The sequence below is a fragment of the Furipterus horrens genome, unplaced genomic scaffold, assembly GCF_987537825.1.
Source record: "Furipterus horrens unplaced genomic scaffold, mFurHor1.1.pri manual_scaffold_7, whole genome shotgun sequence".
Classification (NCBI taxonomy): domain Eukaryota; kingdom Metazoa; phylum Chordata; class Mammalia; order Chiroptera; family Furipteridae; genus Furipterus; species Furipterus horrens.
Genome location: NW_028327177.1, coordinates 134,374,247 through 134,394,190, shown reverse-complemented (window position 1 = coordinate 134,394,190; position 19,944 = coordinate 134,374,247). Strand labels below are relative to the sequence as shown.

The 19,944-nt window shown below is 42.1% G+C and overlaps 1 protein-coding gene across 1 annotated transcript in view; it reads left to right on the top strand.

Annotated features, from left to right (window-relative positions):
• Positions 1–17,366, top strand: part of SCN11A (sodium voltage-gated channel alpha subunit 11) — a 65,940-nt gene extending 48,574 nt beyond the window's left edge. Inside the window, exons 20-26 of the mRNA XM_090283048.1 lie at positions 317–418; positions 869–1,141; positions 1,799–1,852; positions 3,238–3,379; positions 8,558–8,658; positions 12,524–12,794; positions 16,000–17,366. Coding sequence (XP_090139174.1) covers positions 317–418; positions 869–1,141; positions 1,799–1,852; positions 3,238–3,379; positions 8,558–8,658; positions 12,524–12,794; positions 16,000–17,030 — 1,974 coding nt within the window. The 3' untranslated portion in view covers positions 17,031–17,366. The remainder of the gene's footprint in view (positions 1–316; positions 419–868; positions 1,142–1,798; positions 1,853–3,237; positions 3,380–8,557; positions 8,659–12,523; positions 12,795–15,999) is intronic.
• Positions 17,367–19,944: the final 2,578 nt, after the last annotated feature.

Sequence of the window (19,944 nt, the reverse complement as noted above, 5' to 3'; positions counted from 1 at the left end):
ACCCTCAACACCCCCCCGACCCCAATCCAGTATCCAGTTCAGGACCCTACATGACATATCATTGACAAGTCTCTTTGGTTTCCTATAATTCACAGCAATTTCTCAGCTTTTCTGTCTTTCATTAAGCAAATAATGTAAATGCATCATTCTCACCTGCATGGACTGTATCTTGACCAGACAAGGAGAGAAGGAGCCTCTTCCAGCAGTCTGGGTCTGGATGACCCACCTTGCCTCTCAGAATAAGGGCTCTCAGCCCCACATCTGTTTGTCTGGGCACCCAGGCAGGTGCACTACCTGTGACTTCTCTTTCCACCAGGTGTCCGTGACCAGTCTCATTGACTTAAAGATCCTGAAATCCTTCCGGATTCTGCGAGCGCTGAGGCCCCTGCGTGCTCTGTCCCAGTTTGAAGGAATGAAGGTACAGTCTTCAGGTGGACGGGGACGACATTTTTCAGCTAGCCCGGGTAGGCAGGGCTTTCCTCCCTGGGCTGGGTGGGCTTCCCTTCAACTGTCAAGCTTTTCCTGGACTCCTTCCCAGCCAGCCCACTGCTTAGAATTTGAGAAAAGGAGAGAAGTCTAAGATGAAGTCTCTGTCCTAAAAGAGCTTCTGTGACAGCCGACCTGGGCTACGGCTCCCCTTCAATCCAACATCATCATCAGCAGACCCTTCTCAAGTGATCCTCAGTGGGAACAGAAGGGACCTGTTATCTGTGGAGCTGAGAGCAGGGCTTGTCATAGGGTCGGGGCGGAGAGGAAAGACGGAGCTCTAAGAGATTCAGCCCCACACATCAGGCCTATCCTGGGGCGATCAAGAGCTTGATGAGTCTCACACATCTGTTACGTTTTCCTTCTGTTTTGTTTCCTTAAGGTGGTAGTTAATGCTCTCATAGGGGCCATACCTGCCATTCTGAATGTTTTGCTTGTCTGCCTCATCTTCTGGCTTATATTTTGTATCCTGGGAGTAAACTTGCTTTCTGGAAAATTTGGAAAATGCATTAATACAGCAGATAACGTGTCCTCATTTATAAATTACACCGATGTTGCAAACCGAACTCAATGCATAAGTAGAAATTTCACCTGGATCAACCTGAAAGTCAACTTCGACAATGTGGGAATGGCTTACCTTGCCCTGCTGCAAGTGGTAAGTGCTGTCAGCATGTTCCTCACTCTTAGGAGAATCATAAATTATTTCTTAACTAATGAAAGTACAGTGGCTCCCTTGTGATAATAGAATCAAAGCCCAGTTCCTCATGTGGGAGAGAATGCCCTCTGGAATCGCCCTTCACTAAGCATCTCTAACGTTACTGACCACTGAGCCTCAGCCTTCAAGCGATGCCCCTGTAAGTGTCTGCCCGTCTCACCCTGCCATGTATGGTGCCTAGTTCTTCAGAGCTCCCATCAGAGAGGGGAGGAGCCTCACAGGCCAAACCACACCATTAGTAACGGTTCCCTGTTGGGAGCCCCAGTCAGACCACAGTTGCCAGGCCTGGTACAGAGAGTGCAGACAGCATGAACAGGCTCTTTCCAGCTGTTGGTTCACAGCTCCGCTGGCAATTTTTAAGGCAGAAATTTCTTTTGTTTTTAAACTTTTTATTTTGTGCAAATTAAGAAGAAAAAAACTCAAGACACTCATCCTTGAATGCCCTTCTACTGTTCTTTCATTTGGACGTTCTGTCCTGGAGGGGTGGGACATCATCTTACATACATTTGGCTCACTGGCCCGGCTTTCTTTTGCATGCACCTGCCTGCTGATGGCAAGTCTATAATTGTGTTCATGTTTACCTACTTTTTGTTGCAGGCAACATTTAAGGGCTGGATGGATATTATGTATGCAGCTGTTGATGCCCGAGAGGTGAGCTTGTGTCCCAGCCTGCTCTGAAGTGCTAGGGTCAAATCAATGATATTATGACTACATCCTAGCTTGCTCCCAAGTCCAGTCGCCTTTCTCCAGAGCGGCCAAGGAGAAACCACTCACAGAGGATACGAAGCCAGAAGCAACAACAGAATCACAGTATATCTTGAGTTTTGTCTCTCACTTTTTATCCAAATGGGTGGATAGGCAGAAGTCATTTTTCAAAGGGTATTTGCCCTTGACCATGGGAAAACCTTAAAATTGTCTTCAGGCTCCTCAAAAACTAAAGGGGTTTCTGGCAATTGTCAACCATTGAGTTCTAGTTAATTAAAAAGGGATTATGGAGTCCCAAAGTTAGAATACTCAGCAATCTAGTTTATTTCCATTTCCCAATCAGAAGATTGAGTAATAGAAAGGAAGAGTGTTACCCAAAGTCATACTGTGAGGTTAATGGTTGAATCAGGAGTGGACTCAGCATTGTTTATTTTTTCCTATCATCACACATGTATGTGTTGTTCTGTTTGAGAGTCTTCAGGGTTGATGTCCTGCACAAAGTAGGTGTTTGATATATGTGAGCGGGTAGTAGCAGGAGAGGTGCTGTGAGTAGTTTATAGGAGTAGCAGAGGCACTTTGTAACCAGGGAAATATTTTAAAATATTAATGTGCTCATTTTAAAAATCTGAGTATATGACCTTCACTCAGTTTTACCCTGAGCATCCATCTGCCTTGAGGTGGAGCTGGGGATGGGGAGGAAATCTACGCCGATTTGTGATAGAAAAGGCTTGAGGCTTACATATGTGGGTGGAAGTGTGTGGAGGAGTACCTGTCCTGATGCTGATCCTGGGACATTTGAGCTGGTATGTACTAGCTTCTAGCATGACGGCCCTTGTCTGTGTAGTCATGGTGCATACTGCTGGTCTTAAATACGTATTGAAGTTACAAGAGGTTAAACCATGGGTGTTTCTCCCCCTCGGCTCCTCCTGGACTCAGACACTGACTCGCTGCCATATTCTACACATGGTCTTCTGGCCCAGCAATCTACTCCATTCCTTGCTATGAAGCCCACCATGGCAATTCATATCATTCATTCATTCATTCATTCATGGGATATGCTACATGTTGCAACGTCTGCTAGGCACCAGGAATTTAAGAGTGGCAGAATACACGTGTAGACTAAATATAATGTGGGCTCTGTATGAAGGATATAATTGTTCAAAGAGAGTTGGAAGTCAGTCACCTCTGCCTAAGGTGACCGTGCCCCTCCTCTGGCTTCCAAGGGGTTAATGCTGCTGCTGAGAAAGACTCGGTCTTCTAGATAAGGCAGGTAATATGGCTTATACTTCTGTCCAGTAATTGTTTTCTTCTCTCATTTAAAAAATTCTTAGAAGGAAGACCAACCAGAGTTTGAGATGAACAAAAATATGTACCTGTACTTTGTAGTCTTTATCATCTTTGGCTCATTCTTCACTCTGAATCTCTTTATTGGTATTATAATTGATAACTTCAACCAACAACAGAAAAAGATAAGTATTGGGGTTGTTCTGATTTGGTGTTTTACCTCTCATCTCCAAAGCACTTGAATGAAACATAATTCTGGTCTAGACTGTTGTGAAAAATAGCTTTTATCATCATCATGGAAGCCACCTGGAGAAGATTCCTTTTTTTCCTTTTTTTTATTGTTTATTCTATTACAGTTGTCCCATTTTTTCCCCTTTTACCCCTATCCACCCAGCCCACCCCTCCTGCCCACAGTCAGTCCCCACCTCATTGTATATGTCCATGGGTTATTTATACTAGTTCCTTGACTAAACCCTTCCCCTATTTACCCTTTGTAGCTTTTCCTCCTTCCCATTAATTATGAGCCTATGTCCTGAAATCATCTTTGTTGTAAGAATTTTCAGGGCTACAGTACATCCTATATTATGGATAGATCATAATTTATCCTAATTACCAACCCCCTTTTTTGGACATTTAGGTCTTTTCTGAATTTCTTGCTCTTCTAAAACTACCACGAATATTCTTGATGAACTTCTCTCTGTCTATTGCTGATTATTTCCTTAAAGCATTGAAGATATTATCAAATAACCTTTCAGAAATAGTGCGGGGTAACCTCTTTTTGCAAGTTATGAAAATGTCCCTTTGTTCTTTTCTCATCATTCTGATTTTTATAATTTTTTTTCCAGCTGATGGGTAATCAGTGTTATCTCATTAATTTATGTTCATTTATTTGATCATTTATGAGGTTATACATGGTTTCACAGGATGGTGGCCATAGGCATTTCTCTCTTAAGAATTATGTTTTAGTCTTTGTCTTTTTTAAAAATTGAGATTGTCATCTTTTCTTATGTTTTTATATAGCAAGTCCAATTTGTGGCTTGCTTCTTGTATTTTTTTTTTAGTGATGTTTTTAAACTTATAGACTGTTAGCATATTCATGGTTTCAAACTCCCAGTGTTGACCTTTTTGACTTCTTCTCTTGCATTTATGAACTCTAAAACCAGGTAACTAAATATTCACCTTTGGGTTTCCAATTTTTTTAAAATAACTTTTAAAAAGTTTTCTGATGAACTCTTGATACTGATACGCCCTCCTGGTGTCCACAGGGAGAACCACTCAGCGTTTCTACGCAGCTCTAACACTGCTGTTACAAGTCATACCTCAGTACTCGTTAGTTTCAGAACTTGTCAAACCCTGTACTTGTCGCGTTTTGATGAGAAAAAAAAATGTTTCAGCGCTTGGCACTTGCTCAGGACTTGTGGCACTTGCTAGAACCTGTATGAGTCACGCCACCTCCCTGCAGGAGAAAATGCTTTATTTGGTACTCTTTGGTTGGCGCTCATCACCAGTTCTGGAATGAATTAACAACGAGTACTGAGGTACCAGTGTACTCAGGAGTGTGCTATGTGGAGTCACCTCTGTCACATTCAGCTTGATTGCAATCAATACCTGCAATTTGGATGTCAAGCCTCGTGACTTTAGATTTCAGCCTACAGTTGAAATCATTGTTTTGATCAGTCCATAGCAATTTTTTTGGTTTTACCTTTTATTACAGAAAATTTTAAACATGCACAAGAGTATATACTACAATGAACCCAAAATATCCACCACTCATCACAACATTTACTGATTTAAGAAATCCTTATGCTATCTATGACCTCACCCAATCCTGCCACCGGATTTTTTTTATAGAACAAATCACAGACATCATATCATTTCATCCACAGATATTTGAGGGAGGGAGAAAAATTGGGAGAGAAACATTGATGTGAGAGACAAACATTGGCCAATTGCTTCTTGCGCACAGCCCAGCTGGGGACCAAACCTGCAACCCAGGTGTGTGCCCTGACCAGGAATCAAACCTGCAACCTTTCTGTCTGCAGTTTGACACCCAACCAACTGAGCCACACTGGCCAGGGCAGAAAGTATCTCTTTTTAAGCATAACCACAATTCTGTTAGCACACCTAAAAAGATTAATGCAAATTCTTCAAATTTGTCAAATACCCAGTCCACGTTCAAATTTCCTCCAGTCTTTCATTTTCTTAAAATATTTATTTATTTATTTATTTCAATTAATTAATTAATTGATTCCCTGGCTGGTTTGGCTCAGTGGATTGAGCGTCGGCCTGCGAGCTAAGTGTCGCTGGTTCGATCTTCCAGTCAGGGCACATCAGAGAAGGAAAACTCTGACTCCAAAAAACCTCCGCTGCCTTGCGGCATACCTCTTCAGGGGAAAGGCTAAGGGAGTAAACCCCGACAGAAAATCCGGAGCCGGAGTCCCTAAGGCGGTTTGACGTTGTAGTCAACACCGGCAACTCCTGCGGCGCACCTGAAGCCAAGCTGTATTGACTCCGTCTTTCCCTTAGACCCTTCAGCTGCGAAGAGAGGGGGGGTCTGCTGCATGGGCAACAGCAGACCCTCCATATCACCCTGCCCAGGCTCTGTAGCTTCAGCTTCACTGGAGAGGACACTCCAGCGTCATCGCAAGATGTCGATTCAACACGGGAGGAGACAGATACCGTGTCACTCCCGAGTCGGACTGCACAGCCATTCTTGGCGGTGCAGATAGACTCTTAAGAAGCTACACCATCGTCTCTCGAGACGGACGGCTGCCGACGACGAATTAATTGATATTAAAGTTTGTTTCTTTTCAAATCAGGATTCAATAAAGTCCTCCCACTTGACAGCTTCCTTGCTCTGAGAACTAATGAGATGTTCCAGGCATAGGTCAGACCCTTCCTGCCCCAGCCATTCCTCCAGGGAGTGCTGGTTTTGTTGCAGGAGACGGTGTTCCAAGACCACAATCTGGAATGCTCATTGTCTTTTTTCCGTAGACAGAGCTCCTTCAAATTTAGGACTTCTGGGAAAGATATATGTGGAAATATGAACGCTGATCATTCAAATTCCAGATTCTGAGGTTTTCATTTAATCAATACATCTGTGTCTCCCTTTTTCTACACTGAGAAACCTAGTTCTCACGGACACAGGAGAGATAGCATCAAAGTTTTCCATAATTACTCACTTTCTTTCTCCCACAACACACAAATAAGACCATCTCAGAAAACTAGTTTTAATACCGTCATAATGCATATGATTACAGAAGACACCTGTGTCTGCCAGACATCCGAGGGCTCTATTTTTTTTTCCCCCAAATGTTTTTTAACTGTTAACTTCTAGGGCTCTATTTTTTTTTCAAATTTTTTTTTCACTGTGGTACAATACACATAACACAAAATTTACCATCTTAACCATTTTTAGGGTACAATTCAGTGGTATTCAATACATTCATAATGTGCAGCCATCACCATCATCCATCTTCATAGCTGCACATTACAAAACCAAAACTCTATATGCATTGAACAATAACTCCCATTCTTTTTCCCCCCAGCCCCTGGCAACCACCCTTCTACTTTCTGTGTCTATGAATTTGACTACTCTTAAGTATCTCATCTACAAAATCGTACAGTATTTGTCTCTTTGTGACTGGCTTATTTCATTTAGCATAACATCCTCAAGTTCATTTTGCTTGTTTGTCTTATTTGTCCATTTGTTGCTTTCTGTTTTATATTCACATATGAGTGAAATCATGTGGTTCTTGACTTTTTCCATATGACTTATTTCACTTACCATGATATTCTCAAGATGCATCCATGTTGTCGCAAATGGCAGTCGTTCATCTTTTGTATGGCTGAGTATATTCCATTGTATATATGTATAATATCTTTATTCAATCCTCCATTGAAGGAATGTAAATTGGTACAGCCACTATGGAAAACAGTATGGAATTTCCTAAAAAATTTTAAGAATAGAGCTACCGTATGACCCAGCAATCCTTCTTCTGAGTACTAAAATAATTTGAAAACATTTATTCATAAAGATATGTATCCTTATGTTCACTGCAGCTTTATTCACAGTGGCCAAGACATGGAAACATCCTAAATGTCCTTCGATGGTGTGCTAACTTTTTATGAAGCCCAGTTTGTCTTTTTTCTTCTGTGTTTGGTGTCATACTCAAGAAATTGTTGCCAAATCCAATGTCATGAAGCTTTTATCTTATGTTTTTTCTTAGAATTTTGTTGCTTTAGATTTTATATTTATGTCTTTGACCCATTTTGAGTTTATTTTTACATTTGGAGTTAGGTAAGGATTCACCTTTATTCTTTTGCACGGGGATATCCAGTTTTCCCAACACTAGTTTTCCCAGTCTTTGAGAAGACTCTCCTAGGGCTGTGTATTTTGGGTCTGTACTAGCAGTGTACTGTAAGTTCAAACCCCATACCCTCATCCAGGCAGGCCTGGATTCACGAATCATCAGGGAACACCGTGTTTTTACCCCTGGTACAGACTGAGAGAGCTTCCTACTTGTCTTTCATTGCCACCAAGTTCTGTTTTCTTCACCTTTTCATCGGCAGCACTTAGAGAGTCCCAGATTCATGCAGGGACCTTGGCATAAGCCCCCTGCCTTTTCTCCCATGACCGCTTGTAGGTATTAAAGCCCAAGATTCTAGTTTTTGTAGGGCTTTGCAAATGCTCCTAGGCCAACTGTGGCTTTAGAATTAATTTGCTGCTGTCTTTTTGAGCTCTTGATTTTGAGACCCCCAGAGATTTTCCTTACTTTTGTACAAGGTCAGCTAAACACTTTAAAAGAATTCTGGTTTGTTTTATCCAGGATTTCTAGATATTCTACTTCCCCCTCAAATTCCAGAAATGAAAACTCTAATTCATTTTTCTATTCTTTCTTGCTCAGTAGTGAAAACATTTAAAGATGTCTAATTTTTATTTTTGAGAATGGCTCTGGACAGATTCTGTGAAATTTTATTAGTAGCGATCTTGCATTCTTTTATTTAAAAGGATTTTAATTGCCACTTTGTGGGATATTTTGTTTAAAATTTTTAGTATTTTTTTTTTGTTGTTGCATTGCGCTTTGATTTATACAACCTAAAATATATCCAGTTTTGTAAAGATTCTGTAGATGTTTGCAAAGAATTTGTCATCTTTGTTTGTAACTGATAACAGTAACATTTCTCCCTTATTTCTTAAACCTTCTCTTTTAGCCTGCCCCTAGAGTCCAGCCTCTTTTGCTTTCCATTGGAATTTTAGGAATTATTGATAGAAATATAATATAACTTTAAAACTATTTCTGATGAGTCAGAACTTGTTTTTAAAAGTCCATTGATAATTAGCTTTCATCTTCTTCATATACTTAGGTGGCCAAGACATTTTTTTGACAGATGAACAGAAGAAATACTATAATGCAATGAAAAAACTAGGATCCAAAAAACCTCAAAAGCCTATTCCAAGGCCTCTGGTGAGAGCAACTGATTGATTCTAAGTACATAGATCCATTAAGTGGTGATGAGGAACTCAGATGTCTACACTGGTATTTTGTTTTTAATTTTTAAAATCTACAGATATTATCCAAGAACTCAGGAAAAACCCAGACACACTGATGTACGGCTCAAGTTCTTAGGGAAATTAGACTCTCGTATTGAATAGTAAGAGTCTGGGCAACAACTTTGATTTGCTTTTTGGTGAGCGCACAGTAGGTGCTTGGCATATACTCATTGCAATGATGAGAACTGAGCGGACTGTTTTTATCTTGACCGGTTTCAAATGTATTTATAATATCGTTTGCCAGCGTTTTCCCCACTGTGAAGTCGCGGTCACGCATACTCACGTCCACTTCACGGGTGTTTATGATAAACTTTCTACATCAGGCACTGGAAAACCTCTTCTGTAACTGGTCAGGCAGTAAATAGTCCAGGCTTTGCAGGCCATGTGGTCTCTGCTGCTGCTACTCCTCAGCTCTGCCGCCGTGGCCCACAAGCAGCTGCAGACGCTATAGAACAAACGTACACGGTTGAGTATGCCAATACAACTTGATTTAAAGGCACTGAAGTTTAGATTTCATATAGTTTCCCTATGTCCAAACTTTATTCTTCTTTTGAGTTTTTCCTCAAACGTTTAAAAATGTAAAACCCGTTCTGAACGCCTGGGCTCTACAAAAATGGGTGGAGAGCCAGATTTGGCCTACGGGCCATAGTTCGCTGACCCTGTTTTCCCAGGTGTGAGAGGGCAGCTGTGCTTACAGCCTCATGGAAGGGCTGGGGTTTGAGAGTATGAGGCTGTAAGGTAATAAAACAAGCGCTGCTGGGAAGGCTGACAAGTGAGTTTGAAGACTTTCTAGGTGTGGGGGCAGGGGATCAGTGATGGCTGAAAAGCCTGGGAAGGGGGGCTTGAAAGCTGAAGCGTGTAGAGGGTTTTCAGGTGTTCATTTGAACACAAAACCCAAAGTTATTAAAAAATGTGTTAAATGTATTGTTATTCCCAGCATCCAGAAGCGCGCCTGGCACAAAGTGTGTCCTCTGTATGTATTTGTTGCATGAAGGAATGTTTAGAGCATACAGAGTCCATCCCACTAGGATCAGGTATTTGTGTGGCACTAAAATTGTCTGTGGATGTCAGGGCCAAGTGTCTAGAGTTTATACAACGAAGAATTCTTGACGAGGCAGTTAATGATAAAATTATATTTGGGGAGGTTTAATCTGTCAGTAGTAGGTGGAACTTCAGTTTACCAGAGTCAAATCTAGCTTTTAAGAACCAATCTCACTTTCTAGCACTAATTTCATGTTGAAATTTTTATCTGAACTTGAGTCAGCACAAAAGACAAAGAGAATTTCTATTTGCCTGTGCATGCTCTGCAGCCACTAACACAACACCAGTTGATCCCAGATTTGGAATTAATTAAGACTCATAAGACCCAGTATGTCTCCCCATAGTTACCAGTTTATTTCATGATGGATATGAACCTAGCAATGCATCACACAGCCAAGCAGAAGTTTCAATGACACAGATGCAGCTTCTAGGCCTCTCTACTGCACTGGACATGTGAGGCTGCAAAAGATGACCTTGAAGTGGACGTGGACTACTTTCTAGGAGGGAAGCTGCCACCCTCCATTCCTTAACTATCTTTTATAGTATGTTTGTCACGTGGCTCATCTGGGAGTAGGTGCCAGGCCACCGTCCTGTGTAGCTATAGGTCGCCAGTCAAGGCTTCACAATGAGGGATTCCAACAACTAAGCACAGTCTCACCAATTAACAATGCATGTCTGTCTTAATTTCTGTATTCCAGAGAGCAGGGTTGTATGAGAGAAATCCAATATCATATCCCCAGATGTCCCTGAGTTGGATTTGAGACTTAACATCAGCTGTTAGCCCTTTACTCACAACTTTACCTTGCCACAGAATTTTTTTACTCTCTAAAATCTAAATATTATCTTTAGAGGTTTGGAACAAATGAATAGCAATTGCATGGGGGGTGGGGGGGGCAGGTAAATACAGCTGCTTGCACCTGGGTAGTGATGGATTTCATTTCTAGCAGTAGGTCCAGAATTATTTCTGGTTCTTCTAAAGAATCCCCACATGGTGCCTTTATTATGGGGTTTAAAATTTATACATAGGATGATTTTGACCATCTACCACTTTAAGTAACTTATACTCTTAATCACCTCCATTTGTCCAAATATTTGAGTTCAACCGTAAGGCCAATGCCTTCCCTCACTCATGTTTATTCTCACCCCTCATTCTGCTTCCCTGGAGAGCACCCTTAAAAGTATTTTTTCTCCAGGTCCTTCCTGACTTCCCAGATGCATTCTCAAATAGGAAATGGGCTTGACTTTCAAGTTTCTTCTCCAGACTCCTTGATAAAAGGTTTAGGGTCCCTGGTGCATAGTTTGAAAGACACCAGCTTAAATGTAGCATCCCTCCAATGCTGTCCCTACCCTCTGTCCCCTCATTGCCTTTGCTCTTCCTGCCGATGTCATTCACTCCTTGGTTTCAATTCATATCAATATTGATAGCAATAAACTTCACATCTGTATCCCCCCCACTGTACCTGAGCTCCAAACCGATACCTCTAACCTCTACTAGCTTGTGGCCCTTGTATGCCCACTAGCACCTCAAACTCAGCATGCTCAGACATATCATCTCCTTCCAGAATCCCTTATCCTCTGTTCTCTGGCTGGTTGAATGGCTCCACCAACAAGAAAGGATAGCTTCAGCTATCCTTCAAACCTTCTCTGATTCCATTAGGTCCTAAACTAAAATACTTACATCTTTCTCCACTGTTACCACCACAAACCAGCTTCATCTTTTGCCTGGATTACCATAACAGATGCCTGAGGTTTTAAAGATGAATTCTTAGGTATCTGTGAGATCTCTAAATAGAATGATGTCTGTCTACTTTGATTAAATGATTATAATATCATATAATATATACAATCTGTTGTAAAACAACCAATGTATAGCCAAGAATGGCATACAATATCAGTGTCTGAGTCTGTGTTTACAAGCAGTTTTCCACTAAGTAAAAAACAAAGTAGTGCTTCATAGTAGTTTGATTAAAGAAAACAGTTGAATAATTAGTCATTTCACTGCACATGGTAAATTAGGCATGCAAACTTGAGTTTATACAGAGCAATTAGCATATACTCATTTTGTGAGCAATATGGCTATCTATGTACAAACCAATATGCAAGTTCACCATCAGTAATAATATGAAATAATCAGCTTTTCTGTTTCCTTTTTTCGTAATCATTGGATCAGGATCCCAGTTATCTAGCCTTACCTTCAAGTGAGCCAGAATTAGAAAATGGATACTTAAGAATTGCTTGAATATAGAATTTTAGTTAAGTATAAGGTATGATTATTCTGAACTGACAAACGGAGCCTTGGAGGTGATAATTCAATTTTGTCTAACATAATTATGTGAGCAGGTATTCTCTGCATTAATATTACTGAAGTCAAAATATAGAAAGAGATGAAACACAGAGACCAAAGTTTATCTTTTTATTATTAAATCTAACATGAGTTGTTTTATTTTAGGAAAACATCATCCATCACGTCAAAGAATTTTCTTATTTATCCTTTTTGTTTTAAAATAAAATTAAAGCTATAGGCCTACAGCTTAAAAACCAGTTACTTAATTAAATTTAAATGAAAATAGGTATACAAGAATATTTTTGCCCTTTCAAAAGAGTCTGTGCATTTTTCAAAAAACTTTTAATTGTAAGAGAGAATAAATTCTGTTTTAGGTGCCTTTTTAATTTATGTGATTACATCTTTACATCTTAAAGTGACCTGTGATTCTTTTTTTTTTTTTTTTTTCCTTCAGAATAAATGCCAGGGTCTCGTTTTTGACCTGGTCACCAACCAGGTCTTCGATGGCATCATCATCGTCTTCATCCTCCTCAACATGGTTAGCATGATGGCTGAGTCATATAATCAGCCTGAAAACAAGAAGATCATCCTTGAGAATCTTAACCTGGCCTTTGTGGTCATCTTTACAATTGAGTGTCTCATCAAAATCTTTGCTTTGAGGCAATACTACTTCTCCAATGGCTGGAATTTATTCGATTGTGTGATCGTGCTTCTTTCTATTGTTAGTAAGTAAAATCATCAGCCAGAGTGGTTTTAATCTGAGAGCCAGAAGTAAACTTGTGAATCTTATTATCTACAAAGCAATAAATTAGGCTTAGTGTGATTTCTGATATAGGTGTGCTAATGCCATTCTTTACTGGGAAGTTGCTAAGAGATACAGAGTAATTTCCACCGCCGTGACTGTCTACACATTTGAAATGGAGAGTTAAATAATCATGTGGGTCATTTACTCAATGGAGACAGACAAAATTAGGGTGACTTAAAAGTTTCTGTGGGGATGCCTGGTTTATCTAGGCAATGGAGTCAAAGTTCTACCTTTCCTGTGCAACTGTAAGCCCTAATGAACATTTTATAATTTTAAGGATCTGGCACTTAGCTTCCATGTTTTTCTTTAGTTCAAAATCCATGCAGATGTCAGATCACAATTATGCCCTTTTGACATTGCCAGGCCTTCCCTCACTGCCTATACAAGGCCTCTGTGACCCGTCCTAAATCAGGGTTCCACAAGCGTGTCATAAGGCCAAGCCGTACTTTCTCTTTACCGTGTATCCACTGTTAACTCAAGCCAAGGTGTGAACTATGCTTGGCTTTGCTGCTTGGACACCATTCGCCAACCGGCCTCACCCTGTAATCGGTGTAGAATTTCCCTAACCATAAGTAGCACTAACTATAAGGTTTATGAAAGAAAAATGGGGGTGGGGGGAGAGGGTTATTGCCATGTCCCTTTATTATTCACGGATAAACCATAGTGTTTACTCTGGTTTCTTTGCAGTCTTCTTTTAACTAAACCAATGATTTGACTTTTTATAATTGTGTAAACTGCCCAGAGGCCCTTCTAATAGTTCAAAAAACATTGAAGACAATAACAACTGATTGCACAGGTGGAAGCTTTTGCACTGTTTCAGAAAGGATGCCTTAAACAGGTGTCGGATCAAAATATTTTAGTTCCTATCACTACAACAGCAATGACATTTTTCAGAGAGGCTGTTCTGGTTTCTAGGCCATGAAGTTTATGTAGATAAAGTTTACCAGTAGATCCTTCCATGTGCTTACAGTTAAATAGACCTTTACTTTTTATTAGTCAATTCAAATCCTGGTGAAATTGAGAGAAGCAACTGAGTTAGCAAATGGTGGTAGAATGAGTCTGGGGCAGCCCTCTACGAGCTTATAGAGCCCTTCCTCCCATATGCAGAGTGCAGATCATTCATTCCACTATTTATTGAACTCCGTCCAGGTAGTGCCAGGCATTGTACGGTTGGTGGAAATATCTCTGACCTCTGTCCTTTGAACAAATATTAGGCAGTTGCAGTTACACCGCATAGCACTGGATAGCATTTTTCTCCAATGGTTGAGGAAATATGCACATTCAGCCAAATCCCGCTCCCCCATGGGGGCAGCACTTTATATGCCTTTGCCAGTAGGTCTGCCATTCAACACTTAGTCTCTACACTTTCTCAAGCTCTTCCCTAAGCTTTTAGAAAAATACAAAATGAGAGAGAGAGAGAGAGTCAAAGTAAATCTCTCTCTAGGAGTTAACAATGCAGTTGAGGTATTAAGACATACTCACCTTAAGAAATTACTTTTTAATTTTATCTATTGATTTTAGAGAAAGGGAGAGACATTGATTTTTTATTTCACTCATTTGTGCATTCATTGGTTGCTTTCTTGTGTGTGCCTTGACCAGAGATTGAACCCACAACCTTGGTGTATTGAGACGACACTCTAACCAAATCTGCTACCTGGCCAGGGCTAAGCCTACTCACCTTAAAGAGTCAGAAAAAAATAGAGCTATCTGTTGAACACCAAATTACATGGCACACAGATGACTTGAGCTCAGAGATGGGAGAGATTACTGTGGACTTGATTACTCAAAGAACTATTCATGGAGGCGGTGGGCCTTAAAGGCTGGGCCTCCTTCAGTTGTTGCTGAATCGGGACTTAATAAATTCCACATCTCACCAGGGTTGGCTTCCCAGTTAACGTATGGATTAAACTTCTTTGGCACAATTGGGCAGTCATTGAAGGGTCATCAATTAGTTCTCTTTTGTCATTAGGTGATGGCAGATCGTTTTGGCTGCCTGTCACTCTTAAGGACCTTAGAGCACTGGTTCCCCAACCTTTTTGGCACCAGGGACTGGTTTCATGGAAGACAACTTTTCCATGGACTGTGGGCGGGCGGGTGGGGGGGACAGAGACAGGAAGCAGAACTCAGGCAGTAATGCAAGCCACATCCACAGATGGGGAGGAGGGAAGTTGGGAACCCCTGCCTCAGAGGACCGCCAGAGCAAACCCATGTCTAGACAAGCTAAGCATGTTTCAACCATTCCATAATATTAATATTTGGGCCAAAATATGAGTTGTTTTAAATCTTTGTTTTACTTATTACAGAGTAGGCAATGAGAGAACAGGGTTACCATTTAGGCCAAATATTAGGCAGTTTGCAGAAACCTCTGCATGAGATGCCATTTCTGGAGTGTCTACAGCAGCAGAGAAAGTATCTCCAATTTAATCCCTTAAACTTTTTGCGTTTGGACTTCAGGAGTCCTTGGAATTAACATGTTAGCAGATATGAGAGATTCATGGAAGCTTTAGTTCAGAGATGAGCATCCTAACACCACCATCTCCCTCCAGCCCTGACCTCACCTGTGACAGGCTGTGTTCAAATTTCTCTATCCACACAAGAACCTGTCCCTTTAAAAGGAACTTTGAGGCTAGGGGTTCCACAATTTCCCCTGACAGCTCAGGCTCAAGCCAACTTTCATCAGGAGAAATTCTCTTTTCACTCTAACCTAAAAGACTCCATCTGTAGTTCATCTGTTTTACATTCTACACATTCAATAAATGTGGGACACTGTTATACTGTTACCCCATGAGTGGCTTACATGCCCAACATAGATAATATACTTCAAGTGAATGAGATAACTCACAAAAAAGCCTTTCGCAAGCTGAATTTTCTTTTCTTTCCTTGGGTCTTTACTATTTTGGATAGCCTATCCCATCTAAAACTGTACGACCCTTGAAAATTATTCCAAGTTAATGCACAGATAGGTATTTTTCCTTGTATGGGTAAAGGGAATTCTTAATTTTGTGCATAAAGTGAAAGTCATTGCTAAAAGTTGGTCCCCCTAAGATTCCTAGGCAAAAGAGCCAGTCTGGGTCTGAGCCCGGTGTGCAGGCTGGAAATTGATGGTCTCTTCTCCTTCTCCTAAGGTACAATGATTTCCACCGTAGAACACCAGAAGAACATTCCTTTCCCTCCGACGCTCTTCCGAATTGTCCGCTTGGCTCGGATCGGCAGAATCTTGAGGCTGGTGCGGGCCGCCCGCGGTATCAGGACTCTTCTTTTCGCGTTGATGATGTCCCTGCCCTCCCTGTTCAACATCGGTCTTCTCCTCTTTCTGGTTATGTTTATTTATGCCATTTTTGGTATGAACTTGTTTTCCAAAGTAAAGCCAGGCTCTGGAATTGATGACATATTCAACTTCGAGACTTTTGCAGGCAGTTTGCTCTGTCTCTTCCAGATCACCACCTCAGCGGGCTGGGATTCCCTCCTCGACCCCATGCTAGAGTCAGAAGACTCGTGCAAATCCGACCAAGAGAAATGTCACTTCTCTACCATAGCCATAGCCTACTTTGTCAGTTACATCATCGTCTCCTTTCTCATCGTTGTCAACATGTATATTGCTGTGATTTTAGAAAACTTCAATATAGCCACTGAAGAAAGTGAAGACCCTTTGGGTGAAGATGACTTTGAAATGTTCTATGAAGTCTGGGAAAAGTTTGACCCAGGAGCCACACAGTTTATCAAGTATTCTGTCCTTTCAGAATTTGCCGATGCCCTTCCTGAGCCTCTGCGTGTGGCAAAGCCTAATAAGTTTCAGTTTCTAGTAATGGACTTACCCATGGTAAGTGGAGACCGCCTTCACTGTCTGGATATTCTCTTTGCTTTCACCACTAGGGTACTCGGTGACTCCAACGTCCTGGACAGCATGAAGACGATGATGGAGGAGAAGTTCATGGAAGCCAACCCTTCCAAGAAGTTATATGAGCCCATAGTCACCACCACCAAGAGGAAGGAAGAAGAGAAATGTGCTGCTGTTATTCAAAAGGCCTTTCGAAAGTACATGGTGAAGGTGACCAAATGTGCCTTGGAAGACAGGCCTCATTCACCAGTCCAGATACTCTGCACAAGAGACTTGTCCATCCCCGGGGTGGCTGAGGGCAAGGTCCACTATGACTGAGCCCCTCTCTGTCACCCCTACCTCACAGCCTCACAGCCTCGCCTCCAGCCTCTGAGCTCAGGGATCCACAGCTCAGTGTCTAAACGAACAGTGGATTCCTGAATTAGCTATTCCATTTTTTATTTTTTATTTTTTGACTAAAAGAAGTGATATTTCAAGGCTCACTTCAAGTGGTTTTTACCGTGCTATGAGATAAGGCCGCCTGACTATAACCACAGGTACTGTTTTAACAAGAAAGCAGATGCTAGAAAGGGCTGTAGAGAACCCACTAACGTTAGGATGGAAACACAGTTCAAATCATGTCAAAAAAGAATAAGAGACAACAACAAAAAAAACACATTAAAGTTTTAAATTGTGTTTTTCCATGTTTTGAGGTACATTAAACATTTGTTTAACGTTTCCCTGAATGCAAGTATGTGGCTTGTCTCATACAGCTCTTTTGCACGCTAAGTAAAAATTCAAGATCTGCCAATAAATAAATAGCTCATTGCAGATATTTTTGCCAACATTAAATATTTTGGATTCATTTGAAACCTCAGAGCATGATCTTGACTTGTCAATGGCCACCCTATCTTTCACCAGCTACAATAGCTGTTATATATATTTAGATGAATAAATAAACGAGACTTTCATTTTGCATTTTATTCAGATAGTGCACCAAAAAGCCTCTTGTTCCGTGGCTGTGTGAGTAGTGGTTTAAGTGTGGTGCTTTGTTTGGAATTAAGGGTGGAAGCAAACGGCGCACTGATGAGTGTATAACAATTGGCTCTTCAGGAAAAAAAAAAAAAAAAAGAAAGCCCTAGGATTTGTAGCATTTACTGATCTCTGGGGTGAATACTTCCATCATGGCTGATTTCAAGCTACCAACATGATGTTTCTGAACATGGAGTTGGGAAGAAATGTTCACCATCAGGTCTCGTGAGCTGGCCTAAGCTAGCTCCAGCACACCACTGGCTAGAACCAATAAGAAAGTCTCATTTGGCCCTGGCTGGTGTGGGTCAGTGGATTGAGTGCCAGCCTGTGGACCAAAACGTTGCTGGTTTGATTCCCAGTCAGGGCACATGCCTGGGCTGTGGGCCAGGTCCCCAGTTGGGTACGTGCGAGAGGCAACCAACTGCTGCTTCTCTCGCACATCATGCTTCTCTCCCTCTCTTTCTCCCTCCTTTCCCCTCTCTCTAAAATTAAATAAATAAAATCTTTAAAATAAAATAGAAAGTCTCATTTGACTCTCATTAAAAACCTGTAGTGGTTGCCTTCGACAGAGAGAGCACCCTCCTAGGAGCACCTGAACCCCAGGGTGGGGACACCATAGGACATAGTAGTTAGTGGGTGATCTTAGCCACTTGATGAGCCCTACACTTAGTTCTGGATGATGTCTGCATGAAATGCAGCTTGGAGAACAGCCCAGGCCTATCAAGAGGGGTAGCTCTGGATCTCCCTAAAAACTGGACATGCCCAGAGGCCAAACAAGACATTACACTGGCATCCCCCAAAGAGACAGGACTGGGGAAAAAGAACCAACACTGATCATCTAAGTGCAGAGGGAAAACCCTACAGAAATAGCCCTGGAATCCTGTGCATCAAACAGACTAGAGGAGTTGATGTTTCTATCAGCAGCCTGGAGTCTGAGGTCCGCGCCTCTGATGGCTCCTGACTGTCCCGCGGAACGAAGCCCAGTGCCAGATGCTGTGGTGCACTGAGGGGTGATTATTTTCAGAGTGTACAAGATCTAACCAAGACTCAATGTGTTCATGTCCAGGGCCCGAGTTTCCTGAGTTTTGTAGGCAGCCTTGTGCTCTGGAGCATTAGCAGAAGTAATATCATTATCTAATCATCGTCAACATAATTTTTACTTAGTGGTTGCTGTGCATCAGGCACTGACTGAGCATTTGTCATGAATAATCTCATTTGTATCTCTCGATTACCCACTGAGCACACAGTCATTCACCTGCTGGAGCCTGAGCCTTTGTGTCACGCAAGGGACCGGGAGTGGGTGTCCCAGAAGCAGGCTGGTGATCGTGGCGATCGTTCCAGTAGGAGGTAGGGGAGGACCTGAGAAGATACGGTCTTGCCCGCTCCCGATTACAATTTAGGGGCTTAGATCTGACCTGTTGTAACAGTGCAGAAGCTTTGGCCCTTCCCACAGACACTTACTTGTTCATCCCCAGATGGTCCCCTTTCACCTGCACTCCTGGAGCCAGCTTCTGGGGTCTGCTTGGCTTTTGCAAGAGACTTAGCCATGCTTCCTTCACTAGATGGCAGCAAATGCCCGGCATGTTTTTTTTTTTTTTTTTTTTTGAGCGCTGCACAGCATTTGTGTGTGAACCTGGGCTTCAAAGAGCCAGAGGGATACGGAGAGCCAAGGCATGAAGTGGTGAATTCCCCCAACCCTGGATGGTGCTAGAAAGCTCATCGTCCTCCCCAGAGAGAGCTCTCATTGTGCGAGGACTCAGGATACCCCAAGAGGCAGAGAGGTTGGTCTGAGCTCTGTCCTGCTGGGGCCATGCTCAGTGTCCACGGCAAACAGCTCTACAGACACGCGCAGCCAGTCCCCTTCTCCTCTGAGTCTTCCCTTCTCCAGGCAAATCAGCCCCTGCTCAGTTCAATCCACAGACATGCCCTGAGGGCCAATGTGGTACCGCCCTGTGTAAACTGGCCCTTCGCCTCAAGGGCACATATGCTCCTGGGAGAATTAGACAAGTGCTCATGGGATGATAATACCAAGGCCATACCTCTGCTCTGAGTGTGCGAATGGAGGCAGGCTCACAGGAAGCCTTCAGCAGAGAGAGGGGACACCCTCGATGAGCTTGGTAGATGCGTAGGACTGTGATGCGGAGGTGGTTCTGGCGGTTGTCTGAAGTGAGGAGACCGCTCAGGCAGCACCACGGTGTGGAAGGAGTGTAAAAAGGGAAGG